We start from the raw sequence: 15,563 nt of genomic DNA, 5'->3' as shown, positions 1-15,563 counted from the left end.
TGGCGCATATCTTGGATCGCCACCACATATTCGCGCAATTGCAGATGCATTGCACTGGCTTCTGCACGCTACCGCTCACATTCTTTTTGAAGCGCTAACATCACAATATATCTGCCAAGGACCAAAAAAATGTATTAGTCCATAAAATTTGCAGCTCCACGTCACGTTTCGTCATCTTGATGAAAACGCAAAATTGCATTTTGCAATACTTCCGCTTCCCGGCACAAATTTCAAAACACGTGACCTTTCGACAGCCAATCAGAGAGTAAACATGGCGGATAATGGCGGCCATGCAGCCGCCATGCGTGTCCAGAATAGAGCCCATAGATTGGATTTCCAACGTTTGGGACCGAAGGCCAGGTGCATTGCTGCATCCAGAATCAATATTGGTGCTGGATTCTTTTCGAGGTCACCTCACACCCGGCGTGAAAGAAAAGCTGCCGCGTGACGGAATGCATTTGGTTGTTATACCTGGTGGAATGACGTCCATTCTTCAGCCCTTGGATGTTTGCTTGAACAAGCCGTTCAAGATCGCTTGCGGCAGCTGTATTGGGACTGAATTGAATGTGGATCTACCTCAACACCTGCAGGGAGACTGAAACGCCCAAGTGCATCTACTGTTGTCCAGTGGGTTTCAGCTGCTTGGTACGGGCTGTCTCGTATGAAACAGTCTACCGCGCATTTAAGAATTGTTCTATTTCAAATGCCCTCGACGGAAGTGAGGACGATCTGCTGTGGGAAACTAGTGACAAAGAACAGTCCAGATGCGATGGCGACATCAGGGGCGAGGATGAAGACTAGACATAGTTTGCAGGTACTCCAATAAAGCTGCTCTCAACTTTTCCTATAGTTTCGGTTTCTCACGTTAAACTTGCGTTTTTTATCTTGCGCGTTCGCAAAGTCGACTCTCGCATTACAATCACGTTTTTTTCCCTTGATTTCACCCTCGCAAAGCCGACCCCCGCATTACATTTGGGGTCGCGTTACATTCGGGTAAATACGGTGTGTGTGTGTGCATGTATGTAGGTATGCATGGCCGTTATCTTGTACACGTTCGAAAAGCCGACGTTCGATTTAGCCTTGCGCGATTGTCCAGGCTGCGCCGATATCGCGGCCTAGGCCAATCTAGTCCAATCGCGTGAGGCGAAATTGAACGTCGGCTTTTTGAACGTGTACAAGATAGCGGCCTATGTCATCATCATCATCAGCAGCAGCCTGGTTACGCCCACTGCAGGGCAAAGGCCTCTCCCATACTTCTCCAACTACCCCGGTCATGTACTAATTGTGGCCATGTTGTCCCTCCAAACTTCCTAATCTCATCTGCCCACCCAACTTTCTGTCGCCCCCTGCTACGCTTCCCTTCCCTTGGAATCCAGTTCGTAACCCCTAATGACCGTCGGTTATCTTCCCTCCTCACTACATGTCCTGCCCATGCCCATTTCTTTTTCTTGATTTCAACTAAGATGTCACTAACGCGTGTTTGTTCCCTCACCCAATCTGCTCTTTTCTTATCCCTTAACGTTACACCTATCATTCTTCTTGCCCATGTGTGTGTGTGTGTGTGTGTGTATATATATATATATATATATATATATATATATATATATATATATATATATATATATATATATATATATAGGGGTTTCTTCAAGTTCAGTATGCAGGACCCAACATAAAATGTGCAGGAAAGAGATGACAAGCTTTTCGGGAGTAAGACCTGTTTACTTGACGTTTTCGGCTGGTGGAACAGCCTTTGTCAGAGTAAAGATTGAGTACAGAGTACAACAAAGGCTGGTCAACCAGTCGAAAACATTAAGTAAAAATATCTTCCAAAAAGTTTGTAGTCTCTTTCCTGCACACACACAGAGACACAGTAATCTCTCATTAAAATAAAGTGGCTTTACTCAAATTACTGCTTTATTCAAAATTTTTTCCAGTCCTGACCCAAACATATGTATCTTAAATCGGATCACTCTAAGAGCAGCGCGAGCTGCTCCATTCAGAGCGAACTGTCAAGGGATGTGAGTGCACTCGCGTGCTGCGCACCCATTAGTTCTCGACATAAGCTGCTTCTGCCACCATGGCCGCACCCAGGGCTGCGGCCTCCAAAGTTGATTTTCTGATACGCTGCTTAGCGTGCCCAAGGTCGCCCTAACTAAGATACATTTCGAATAACTGCAATTGCCTCCTTTCTGCCCCAGCTTACGCAAAGGAGATAATCGCAACTAAGAAATTCAATCATGATCTGGCTAGATCGAGATTAAAAATGTGCCACACCACATGTGTATTAGTTTTCCATGAAGTTGTGCTACTTCAGCTCTACTTTTTTTTAGCTTTTATGACAAGGTCGCTTTTATAAAATTACCGCTTTATTAAATTTTTGGGCTGTCCCGTTCACTCTGGTATAATGAGGGTTTAGTCTGTCTGTCTGTGTGCAAGTGTATGTGTGTGCGTGCGTGCCTACCATCATATATGGCATTATATTGCTATGGCTAGCATTTTGTGAAGTCCACTGCTTCTGCTGCAATGTGCTTTTATGACCCTACACCCATGTGCCAGTGCACCAGCATAGCAAGCCTTGTTCAATAAAGGAACGCTTCCTGCAGTGTACATAGAATGCCAGTGCTGCCTTCTCTTTTGCCATGCAAAGTGGGCTACACATGGCCGAGAAGTGACAGCAGCACCGCCATTGCAGCTGGGGAGTCTCCCGTAAAATTGAATAAAAAGTTCTTAACCCATTGTGATTGAACAAATTATTATGAGATGCCGTTACCAGTGCTGCAGCCATCTGGTGCTCTGTAAAGGGAAGAATAGTAAATGTACAGGTAATGAAAATGAGCAACATTTAAAGAAAATAGCACATTTTAGGCAAGTGTGTTGAAATTACTTTAATTTTATGAAGAAAAGCAGACCCTCAGTCTCGCACAATAAAACATGACCCATTATATCGTCCTACTACAGAACCCAATCTGCATGCGACACACTATGCTACAGTCTGCATGGTATGCAGCATTCAACCCAGGATGCTTCCAACATGTGGTCTCTCCAAAGTGACAAAAAAGTAGAAGAGGAAAAGAAAGACAAGAACACATTGCTACCGACCAGCGGCTTGTTCCCATTGTTCTTATTTTTGTTTGACCTAAAAAAAAAGAACACATGCTTGAACCCAATGATAACAACACAATCTTCACAATGAGAAAGGAGATTGAACTTGGTCACCTTCCTCAATTTTTTTTATGTGTGTGAGAAATGCCTATCACAGAATGTTACCGAAGAAGAACAAACATGCACATAACAAGCGGGGGACGGGAAGTGTCACCAGGAACATTGCACAACCGTTAGTCAAAGATGGTTCATTCTGGTTTCTTGGTGCTGTCGGCTAGGGCTGCTGAGTTGCCGACTATCTTTAAGGTACGAAGTACATAGAAGATGGCGTAGAGGCAGCAGCCAAAGCTTGCCACAAAGGTGCCAATGAAGAACAGGATGCCAGCAGTGACAATCACACCGAATGTGATCAGGGTGCCTGAAATACATCATACAAAAACAATTCAACATCTACAGAAGCAGCCAAATGACATTGCACTTCCAAACAGAAGTATTACTTATTGATAGGGGAGTTCAAATACTGAAATTTCAAAATCAAGTTGTTTACAAATACTGTTGAAAGAATAGGGCCTTCAAATATTAAACTGAATACTGAACACCTTTACATGTCTAACAGTGCACAAAATAAATGTATAAAGGAAAAGTGGAAAGAAAAACTTACTGCCATTAATGAGACACTAAATGAGAAACATTAAATCAGCTTGAACTGACGAAGTATCTATTCAGAAATATATTTTCATTAATTTCGCATGAAGAGGTCAATTAATAGAAAAAAAAAATGAAGGCCAAGCTTCCACATTTCATTGCTTTTGCTGTTGTTTTCATATCAGTATGAGTTATTGTGATTTTTTCAAACTCCTGCATAACCCCGCTTATTTTGATTCATTGAGCATTTGATTAACAGTATTTGAACAATCACTCATCGGGCATTTTGATCCTATCTTGAGTGCACACAGTAGTGGCGATTTTTGTCTATTTTTTAATCTTTGTTCTCGTTTTCCTCACCATGCAACTGTCGCAGCACATTTGGTTATCAATGTGCTTACTAAAAGGCACGTCTAAGCAATAAACCAATAGCAGTTCAGCATGTCTGTGTCCTCGTGAGTTATGTTTGTGTGAACGTGTTCTTCTACCAAGTGCACTGCTTCACCAAACCATGGATCAAGAACTAGACAATCGGTACCTATTAAGTTAATTCCACTGTTTTAAAACTTGGCTGTTCCTTGTAGACACGTGGTGCACAGGCGCGCATCCAAGTATTTCTTCAAGGAAGGGGGAAGGGGTGTGTGACCTTGAGATGATTGCACAGATACTTATGATCAATAATAATTATAATAAATTTATTTGTGTCCCAGTCAGCATTCTAATGACACATTTCTTTTATAAACAAGAAGCATTGGCATTCAAGCATGCTGCTTTACTTCTGTGCTGGCCTTGGTGCAGCTGATTCTCTGAGGCATACAGAGACTGCAAACTAATACAGCTCTATATCAGTTGTGGCTGGATATAAAAGAAACAGAAATATTTTCAAGTTAAAGTATACAGAGCAGCTCTGTGCGCTCCGATAGTGAAGGTCCAGTATAGTCGACGTCCAACAGGATCTAAAACAAATACAGCTCATGAGGGCCAACTTGCGACACTAAGTGAATTTTCTTTTAACAGAAATACACCTTACTTGTGACATCAATATTAACAGAACCTTGCCCTTGGTCTACCAAGCGCATGCTCACATGCGTTCTACATGGACCCAATTGGCATGTCAGACGGGCACATACCAGCATTTCAGTCCTCATGCAGCGGGGGACACCCTGTATGAAGTAGCGAGGCAGACAGTGTCCCTCCAATATCATTATTATTATTTTTTTTTTTGCCTTATAGGTTGGCGGGTAGAGCCGAGTTCGATATCCACGCCAGCCTTTTTTCCTGCAAGTTTTTTTGCATGCTGGCAGGTAAACCTTGTCGCTCCAGAGTAAAAGAACAGTAACAGCCGGGAAGGACTTTGTGGTAAAAAAATAACATACAGCGCAAAGGACAAGGACTACGAGAGACGACATACACAGCGCTGCGACATACACAGCGCTTTGTAGCTTTTGTCGTGTGTTATACGGTGGCGCTGTGCGCACAAATATTAAGGTGGGAGTCGGAAAATCTGGGCATCCCCCTCGATTTGCACATGGGTGTATGCAGACTTCACATATCCAGTGGTCATAACGGCCAAGAGCATCTTGTAGTAAATTTTGTAGCAGGAAAAATGATTTGAAGCAGATTTTGCAGCACTCAACAATGACTTTTTTGAATGGCTATCTACAGGACACTATCGCTATGCGTCAAAAGGTTCCAGAGTACCTGTGTACATCATTGCAAATATTTTCAACAAAGACAATCTGTGCATGCGACCCCTCATGAACGAATTACAACCATCACACGGCTAAAGCAAGTCAACCAGCATGCTTGAAGAAGAAAGTACTGCGCACACCCAACGGTAAAGCACAATACACTAAGGCGCACATAACTCATGGCAATACAGCCACGTGGTATACACAATGACCATTTGAGCAGTTTTGTTGTAGGCCTAAAGACATCTGGCTATGCAGAAGGGTTGAAATCCAGGCCAGTTGGTACATAGTTGAAGGAAAAAACCAGCCACAAAACACAAAGGACAAGAGGAGAGGTTCACATCAGTCATTGTGGTGTGAACCTCTCCTCTTGTCCTTTGTGTTTTGTGACTGGTTTTTTCCTTCAACATCTAACTAGTAAAACAGCTGAGCTACAAATGCACTGCATTATGAGCACACACAGATAAATGCAACATAGCAAATAGGCTAATAACATCCCAGGGGGTAAAAGTTTCAATTAGCCGAGTGCACCATGACACAGCCGCCATGCCGAATGCGCGAAGTGCACGTTGTCGGGTGAGGGACACCTCTCTCACCACGGACACGCCGCCGATACAAATCAGGAATGTGGGCCTCTTCTTCTCTACAATCACTCTCTCTCGTACCAACAAGCATAATGCGCCAAGCAAACACTATGCCTGACCTCCTATACTGCACACAACCTGCAAATATGGTGCATAGTTTCTAAATGGCTGACCATGAACATGCAGAAGTGCACTGGATTGGATTAGCTGAGTGACCCTTTGGCTCATTTAGCTTTTATTAATGGCAGAAGATGCGACGGTGCTCTTAGCATAGGGTGGTGGTGACTGCCACCTGACCTTCCCCACAACTTCTCTTTGCAGCGGCCTCCGATATTGCACACCGCAGCTCATCCTGGAGAAGCTTTGGAGCAGTATGCAAAGGTTCCTTTGTGTGCCCAAACCCATTTGCGCATGCAAAATATAAACACTCTAATGACCCCTTTAGTGGCAGCGTCTGTGCTTAGGGGCCACTGAATTCAGTGAACATGTGTAATCTTCCAGAAAAACATCAATTTTCGAGCCACGCTAGGAACATCTTCAGCCAATAACTGTAGCTCATAATGTCTGATTACGATATTTACCTGGTTATAATATGCACCCTTTCTTTTTCTTTTTTCTTCCAGGAACATTGGGCCAGTAACTGCCTGCACTGTGCAATCTGCCTTTTTCCTGTTCCTGTGCTGTCCTCTGCAGGACGCCACTGGAAATGTTGTGGAAGGGCGCTGGGGCTTTCAGCGGTTGATTTGTGTACCTGTGCCCATGCCGAGTGCGCATCGGTTGTGCATTTCGTGGATCACGACTATTAATGGCTTATCCGATGTAGCATGTTGTCCCTGGAAGTCATGCAGCACTCACCAACTACTGGGTGAGCAGGCCTGAGTGCACTGTGGTGTTAACAGTGCTGCCCATAAATGCACGCTGAGTTCCATTGGCCAATGCGGCTGCCTTGGAATTTGTTATCACTGATGTCTGCTCTTGCACATTGCTTTTGTATTCCTTTTACACATTCTTTACATATTTTGCATATTCAAGAAACCTTTGAGTGTCGGTTGCATCGTTGTCGGCCTGTTGTGATAAAACGGTCTCATCGAATCACTGTTCTGAACAGTTATCCAATCATTGGCGTCAGCGTCTTTTCGGTCTCGTTTGTCTCGTATTGACCCAGTGTTACCATGCCTTAAACGAGTATGTGAACTCAGGCATGCACTGCCACCACCAGCAAGAGCGAGTCCACACTGCAAGAAGACTTCGTCAGCCACATAATGTTTCTGAAGTGTCGCCCAAGTGTAACATAAGGGTTTTACGATAAATTTGCTAGGCATCAATGCAAAACATCAACTACATGGTTCATGGTGGAGTCCGGACAAAGCCCTGCCCGCTTTCTGTTAAAAGTGGAGTTGCAGTTTTACATACGCACGTTTGCACCACCTCACCAATGTAGAGGTACCAGTGGTATTCCAACACGGTACTCCGCGCAAGTGTTAGCTGCTGTGCACGTCGTTCGCTTATCTTTCATTTCTTGGGGGGGGCTTTTCCCCAATTATAGGTGGCGTCCATTCCAAAACATTTCGCTACCAATCCGCTAGGGCAGGGCGCATGCGTCATCGCGCCGTAAAAGAAGGCGAATTGGATACGAAACCAAAACCACCTTTGCGGCATTCGTAATCTTTACCGCATAACACATAATACTGCGGTGAAGCTGACTTTAAAAAAAAAACGTGTCACGAAGATTAATTTAGAAAACTGACTGCTATTGTGGAATGCATATTAAAACCTTGCCCATTTTTCCTGCTAAAAAATTGGGTGCATGTTAGATTTCAATTTGTTTAGGTGCTTTAATGTCATTTCTACATCAGTTTTCTACTTTGGACACAGAAAGTGGCTGTACCTTTCATGCAGAAGCATAGTAAAGTTTGTTCTTTGAAGCTGACTAAGTCTCTTCAAGGTGTTAATCAGCAATGATGAATCAAGAGGCAGGCTGGAGATGAGGAACTAGGAGGTATGTTGAAGCAAAAATATTTACTAAGTCAAATGTGGAGCTTGCAGAACAACACGAATGAATAAGAAACAAGTAGGCAGCACTGTACTCTTCCGGTTTTAATGAGTTGGAGCTTAGGACAACTACCACTACGCACAACAAACTGAGTCTCACTGTTCAACCACCAAGTGATTACAGCCCAGTCTAGCGATACTTCATACAGAGTCTAACTGATTTATCAGCCTAGTGGTTGCAGCCTTGACTGAATGGAGTGGGTTCCATACAGACATAGTAGGGGTAATGAACCACCCTCAAGTTTGGTGAAAAAAACGCCCTACACAAATAGCACATGCTGCTGTGAACAGATCAGCCAAATTTTGCCATCATGCACGGCATGCGAAGCTCACAAGCAGAGTGTGAAGTCACCTTTTTTTCTCCAACGTTCTCTTTTCAACAGAAGCCTGCTCCTCACTCTTTCCTGGACGCTTCATTTCATAATATAGCAGATTGCCATACTAGGCTGCTATTGGCCAATAGCTGATATAAATAAAAAAAAGTGTTTCATCAGTGTGCTTTTTCCTACTGACGTAATAGTTCTGTGGAAACCTGCAAGGTGGAGAGAAGCCACTCTCTTACTGTGCATATTTATTGATGCAGTTTGATGAATAGGCTGAAGTCGGCAAAAATGTGACTTCGCATTTCGATAAGAATGACATACTTCTGGAAGAGGCCGACCCATCTGCTCATGCTCAGCCGCACCCACCTTCGTAGGAATTAAAACTTTGGCGAGACTGCTTATAGGGGTTTTAACTGTCCGGTCTCACTAATTTCAATTATTTTTTAACACTTTTAACTAGCATCGATGAATCATGCAAAACTTGGGCCAGACCACACGCACGCTATCCAGCGTGCGCTCACTCCCGGCTAGACACCTTGGCAAATGCAAAAGGATCGAAAGGTGGGCGAGTTGGTATGGTAACATGATCTTGAATTGTAGCGCAAAGTAACACAGACAGAGACTAGAAGCAGACAGGACGAGCGCTAACTCTCAACTAAATCTTTATTGAAACTATCAACATATATATGTATATATATATATATATATATATATATATATATATATATATATATATATATATATATATATATATATATATATATATATATATATATATATATATAGGTGATTGCAAATACTGCAGCATATCAACATGACAAGGTCTATAGACATCAGTTAAACATATCAAGAGGTACAGAAGCCAAAAAGCAAACAACAAAAAGACACTACTTGAGATTAACACACATGCTAAAAAGATATTGAAATTCACATTCTAACAGAGACAGTGATGCGTGGCTAGCGCAAGTCTCTCCTAATCTCCTAATGTGAAATGCCTCGATTATTTCTCATGTGGTTTGGCATTTGTGTCTTGAAACAAAGGTTTACAACCGCAATTGAAACAATGCAACGCTATATGTGAAGCATTAGGGTTGGTAAGCGATTCTTTGTGTTCTTTTAGTCTGATATTAATACACCTGCCGCTCTGTCCAATGTAAGTTTTCCCGCACTTAAGTGGAATCTGATAAACTATACCAGCCTTACAAGGCACTAAAGGGGACACCTGTTTAACACCGCAATCATTTTTTCTTTTTTTGCCACCCTGTTCAAGTTTCCTATTTATCATACGGCACGTGATGGACAATTTGCGGGGGACTGTGAAAAGGAATGTGGTGGGGGTCTTGGTTTCACGCTTGAGCTTATCCAGAACAACCAATTACAGTTTTTATATCTGTGCTTGACGTTCCAGAAGGAGCACTTCTGTTGACACTCTTCACCTAGGGCAAAGAAACCACTGCTTCAATTTTCTTCTTGTCATTCCAAAGTTGTTAAACAGGGGATAGCATACTCAGCTCTTAGGTCTGCCATTGCTAAGTCATGTCCACACATCACCATCATCATCAGCCTGGTTACGCCCACTGCAGGGCAAAGGCCTCTCCCATACTTCTCCAACTACCCCGGTCATGTACTAATTGTGGCCGTGTTGTCCCTGCAAACTTCGTATTCTCATCCGCCCACCTAACTTTCTGCCGCCCCCTGCTACACTTCCCTTCTCTTGGAATCTAGTCCGTAACCCTTAATGACCATCGGTTATCTTCCCTCCTCATTACAAGTCCTGCCCATGCCCATTTCTTTTTCTTGATTTCAACTAAGATGTCATTAACTCGCATTTGTTCCCTCACCCAATCTGCTCTTTTCTTATCCCTTAACATTACACCCATCATTTTTCTTTCCATAGCTCGTTGCATCGTCCTCAATTTAAGTAGAACCCTTCTCGTAAGCCTCCAGGTTTCTGCCCCGTACGAAAGTACTGTATTTACGTAAGTACTTACATGTCCACACAATATGCAGCAAAGTTGTTCACAACAGATAGATAGGCTTGAGAAGGCTGGTTATCCTGTGCATTTGTTATCCCTAATCTGCGAAAAGCTTTCGAAATGGGTAAAAAGCGCCGCTAAGAAACAAGAAAAACAGGAAAAGGAAAAAAGGTTTGCTGTGTTGCTCTATGTACATAGGTTGTCTCAGAGTTTCTGGAACATGGCCAATAGATATGACATCAATACAGTTTTCTCGGCCCCCCGCAAATTGTCTATCATGCGCCCTATGATACATACATATACATACATATAAAAATTGGTCTTGCCATCCGCAAATCGCTGAATCGCTTATGTCAAGCCACCGAGTGACGGCGGAGTTTCCCACACTCTCGGCCATCAGTATTGCTCGTCTCTCGAAGCTCTGGAAGTGGGCATCATACCGAATGCACTATGTTTCTATAACGTGACGAATAAACGGAGTCAAAGCGCGAAAGGCTACAGGGTGCTGCAGCACTGTAACCGTAACACCAGTCTCAAGCACAGCGAAATGGCATCAGTTAGCACAACAAAAAAACAAATTCGGACTTCAATCTACTTGTTTACAAATCGTACCTAAACGTATGGGTTGCCAACATAACAATAAAAACTGTGAGATTTAGGATATTTCTTTTAAAATGGTCATTTTGCTGTTATTTGAATTTAACGCGAGGGTCAACTTCAAGCAATGAAAATCATTAATAAAACTCGCATTACAATCTAGTAAATACGGTAACCAAGTATAATTACAGTCGACTTCCGTTATTTGACTCCGACAGGATATAGGAAATTGATTGAATTATCCGATGGGTGGAATTAAACAAGAGGCAGAAAAAAAGGCCAATACCTTGCTGGCTTATTTGGCAGTATTTGCCCGATTCTAATATGCCCCTAAATGAAATGCACGCCCACTTTCTGGGTCTAAAGTAGGAAACTAACGTAGAAATGACATTAGAGCACCTAAACAAAGTATAAATGTAACGTGCACCCTATTTCTTAGCAGGAAAAATGGGCAAGGGTCTAATGTGTGTTGAGCATTAGCAGTTGGGTTCCTAAAGTAAGCTTCACCGCAATACGTCAGTGTTATGCGACAAAGCATGCAAATGCTTCAAAGGTGGTTTGGTTTCGTATCTGGATTTCACAGCGGAGGCAATTTCCAACCCAATTTTCCTAGGGAAAAAAATGCAGATACCACGCACTATGGGAATTGATGTAAGTGAAGCATTCCGTGCAGGATGCTTTGACTATAATTAGCAGTGATGTTCACGGCTAAAGCTTAATTTCTTCAACATTTAATCTAACACGAGAGTGGCGAGTTGATGTTAAATGTTACCTTGCGGGCACCACTGCTGTTTGTCTGCATAGTACACAGAACACACAGGGGGAGGCATTTGCTTGAGGCGTTGTTGTGTGCCATATTTCATAACCTTTGAGAGGGTTGAGCATAGTCATTGCCTCACATGGCACATGGCACATTGCATTGTGGCAGAAGCATTAAACTTGAATTGGATTATGGGGTTATAAGTGCAAAAACCACAATCGGATTATGAGGCACGCGGTAGTGGCAAACTCCAAATCAATTTTTACACTGTGATGTTCTTTAGTGTGTCCCAGAATCGAAGCATACGTGTTTTCTATTTCGCCCCCGTCGAAATGCGGCTGCCGTGGTTGGGATCAAATCTACGGCCTCTAACAATACCATAGCCGCAAAGCAAATGCGGCAGGCACAAAAAGTGTTGGTTTGACGTTCGACCACTTCCGTAGTGTCACCTGGACCCTGTGGTTCGCTTAAATTAATGCGACTCTGCTTCTGCACGCCCAGCATAGTTTGTCCACTTGACATATTTGCATGGTGTTTATTTTTCAGAAATAGCAGCAACGAGCTGTACCATACCTCGAACCTAAGCTTATCCAGTTTCAATGCAACCACCTTTGTATAGTAGTAGGGTTTGCTTGCCTTCTCACGTCACCTCCCCATGCCCCTCCCTTGTATGGGGACTGCCTCTTTTCCTCTGTCCTCCCTACAGTTTTATCTATGTTCCCTCTATACTCACACCTTAATAGAGAGGGAAGCACTGCAGTTTCTGCAATGCTTCTGAGGGGAGTCACAGATGACCACAGCTGTCGCGAGGCTGATGTGGCCCTGCCAGGAAGCTCTAGAGTGCATTGTGCACATTTGACGTGGTGAGGCGAAAAATGAGTTTCCAGGATGGCCTTTCCTCTGACTCACTCCTGTCATGCATGCACACCGTGCGACCCCTGACGCCCGACAGCAGCAGCCACAGTAGGGAAGCTGAAGGAATAGGTAAAGAAAGGTTCGCTTTAAAAAAAAAGGAAGGTGCACACTAGAGCCTGGTAAGTGCCATAATAAGTCATTCTTAACTATGGTTATTGCTTGAAAATCTTCCCAGGGCAAGCCGAAAATGGGTGGGAGATTTTCAGCGGGAGATGACATATGTTCAATGCATTCACTGTCCCATAAGCTCCGCCAAGACAGATGCTGCCACTAGAGGGACGCACGGAGAGACAGACAGACTCAATACGGCTGAAGTAGACAAAGAACGCTATTTGCATTAAAAGGTAATTGAATATCAGTGAGTATTACCAAGTAAAAGAATACAATCAATCAATTACAATACTACCAAAAGATGTAATTGATTACATGTAATCTGTTGCATTACAAGTAATTAAATGTAAGTAGTTGCGCACGTCTGGGTCAGGATTAGTGGCAAAAGGCAAGCTGGTCCATTCAATGATGGTGAAATAAACGAGCATGTAGTGCTACACTGAGTAGCATGCAATCGTGTAGTGCTACATAATAAATAGCACAAAGCATGTAGTGTTGCACTTGATTTAACGTCCACTAATGTGACACTGTTTCTTCTTGTGTTCTCCATGGATGTATTTTTGTGTTCACTATCATGACATCATCATAATTTATGTCCACTGCAGGACAAAGGCCACAGCGAGCTATCTCCAGTTACCCAAACATCATGCCAGCTGACTTATCCTTATGTGAACTTATCTGGCTGTCCTTATCTGAATACACCCAGCTATATTGAATTTCAAAACAAAAAACAAACTCAAATAGCTCCTAGTTTGTGTTCTGTGCATGTTGCTTCTTTGCCTCATTTTCAGAAATCTGAGCTATGCTACACTGACTAACCCACATTTGCACCTTATTGAAGCTATTTCAAGCACTAAGATAAAACAGGAAATATACTGAATTCTCCATAAGCTTATGTTTGTTGAGAGCCAAGAGCAGACAGTAAAGGGGCCACAACATCAAATTTCTCACCTTGAATTATGCATTGCATGTTAAACCGTATGTGTCATGCAGCAAAAACCGGTAAAATTCGAGCATCTCTGGTGTGGTAGAAAGCTTGCATCTGAATTTTTAACTTTGCAGCTGAAGTGTACAGCAGTGTGGCAACACTGGTGGGTGACGAAAAGAGGTACCTTCTATGTTGACAATGTGTGCAGTATTTGCATAGCTTCGTTATCACATATGCGTCTTGGCAATCAGGCCTAGATAGTTCCTGCAGGCATATTCTGGTTTCTGCTGGTTTTACCAAGCAAGTGACATATTATTGCAGGAATAATGCCATGACAAAGCCCTGGGGTGCCACAGGGTACAGAGAAAGAAGAGCGAGGCACAGCATGCATGGTTTCAGAATGCTGTGCAGCATACAACACTACAGTAGCCCCGCACTTTTTGACATCAAGCGAGCCATCCCAAAATGGCAGTCACTGTTGATGACCAGTGGCTTAGAGGCAGCAATTTCAGTTTCAAAGTATGGGGTACAATGTGCGCTCAGAGCTCTGAGGCAGGTGTGACAGTTCGCTTTTGTTTCAGAGCGTAGCTCGTAGGCACTCGTTCCTGCGGCGAGCGTCGGCGTAACCAGGCGAACAAGCGCAGCAAAGGATGAGAGCAAATGCGGAGTGCAGTGGGGATGAAAGACGTGAGGAAGAAAGCAGAAGAGGAGGGTGCTGCAAAACCATAAGACAGAAAGCGGACCAGGAGGATATGGTAAAAGCGTGAGAAGAAAAGCGTAGTGCGGCGACAATGGCTACGAGATGGCACCAGAGTAGCAGGCATCGTCTGTGAGGTCCGCCTGCGGCGGCGGCTGTGAATCGCACCCGTGCACCACCCACGCACTGCCTCTCATGATCTCCAGATTGGCGAAGCGGTCTTCCCACACTTCACTCCGTCTACAATGTGCTGCACGAGATGAGACAAATTGCCCGCGCTAGCCAATATATCGCAAAATGAAAACATATGTAGAGCTGCACTCAGATTTTACACTAGGGAGTATTGTAACCATCGGTCAATTTTCCTGGATTTGGCATTCCTTTTCTTATAGGCATGGACACACAAGCGCCAGACGAAATTGCTATAGCCAATAATCCGGCATGGGAACGTTGTAGAACATCAGTGATTTATTTTATCATAGAACACACACAAAATTTCACGGTGGGGCAGCTGCTCATTGCTACATCTGAGTGTTGTTAAAACCAGTAATGCTGTAAGTTGGTTTAACTGTACTTCTTTCTGCTAATCAAAATGTTTGATGTCAGTCCCCTCTGTTTTCTTGTGCAGTTCGGTTATAACAATTATCGGTCATAGCTATGGAATTTTCTTGGCACTTGAGTATTGTTTAAGTGGGCTCAATTTATAATAATAAAATCCAGCAAACACAATACTAGCAGAGGCGATTAATAGCATGCCATCCTTTTTAAAGCTTGTTCTGAGCACGTGCCTTTTGAAGAATACATTAACACTTTATTAACAATGATTTACATTCAGACAGAGCAATAAGCAGTCACAAAGTCGGCACAGCAAACATTGACAAGCTACCGATGGTTTTCAGACGACAGTGACTTTTTCACCGACACTGCTGTTGCTTATATTGCCTGCTTCGGGAACTTGCCTGCAAAAACTTGCTCAAAGCAAGTACCCCTCTTGAGACCTTTCACCATCAGGAGACTTCTAATGAAAGGTTCAGAGACTGGAAAGCGGAACTTTATATGGAAAATCCTGAAGTTAGCGAGTATGTTTACACATGAAGCCAGGGGTATTATACGTTCTACGAAAAGTGTAGAATTCAAGTCGCTGTCCTGGAAGAACTTTACCAGCCACTGAGATCAAAT

General features: G+C 43.3%; 1 protein-coding gene across 6 annotated transcripts in view; it reads right to left on the bottom strand.

Moving 5' to 3' along the window:
• Positions 1 to 2,873: 2,873 nt before the first annotated feature.
• The window catches only part of LOC135913479 (uncharacterized), a 43,644-nt gene continuing 30,954 nt past the window's right edge, over positions 2,874 to 15,563 (bottom strand). For all 6 annotated transcript variants that reach the window (XM_065446039.2, XM_065446037.1, XM_065446038.2 and 3 more), the window contains exon 3: positions 2,874 to 3,523. In XM_065446039.2, coding sequence (XP_065302111.1) covers positions 3,354 to 3,523 — 170 coding nt within the window. In that variant the 3' untranslated portion in view covers positions 2,874 to 3,353. The remainder of the gene's footprint in view (positions 3,524 to 15,563) is intronic.

The sequence above is a fragment of the Dermacentor albipictus genome, chromosome 8 (assembly GCF_038994185.2).
Source record: "Dermacentor albipictus isolate Rhodes 1998 colony chromosome 8, USDA_Dalb.pri_finalv2, whole genome shotgun sequence".
NCBI classification, from domain to species: Eukaryota; Metazoa; Arthropoda; class Arachnida; order Ixodida; family Ixodidae; genus Dermacentor; species Dermacentor albipictus.
This window is presented reverse-complemented; position numbering and strand designations above follow the sequence as displayed.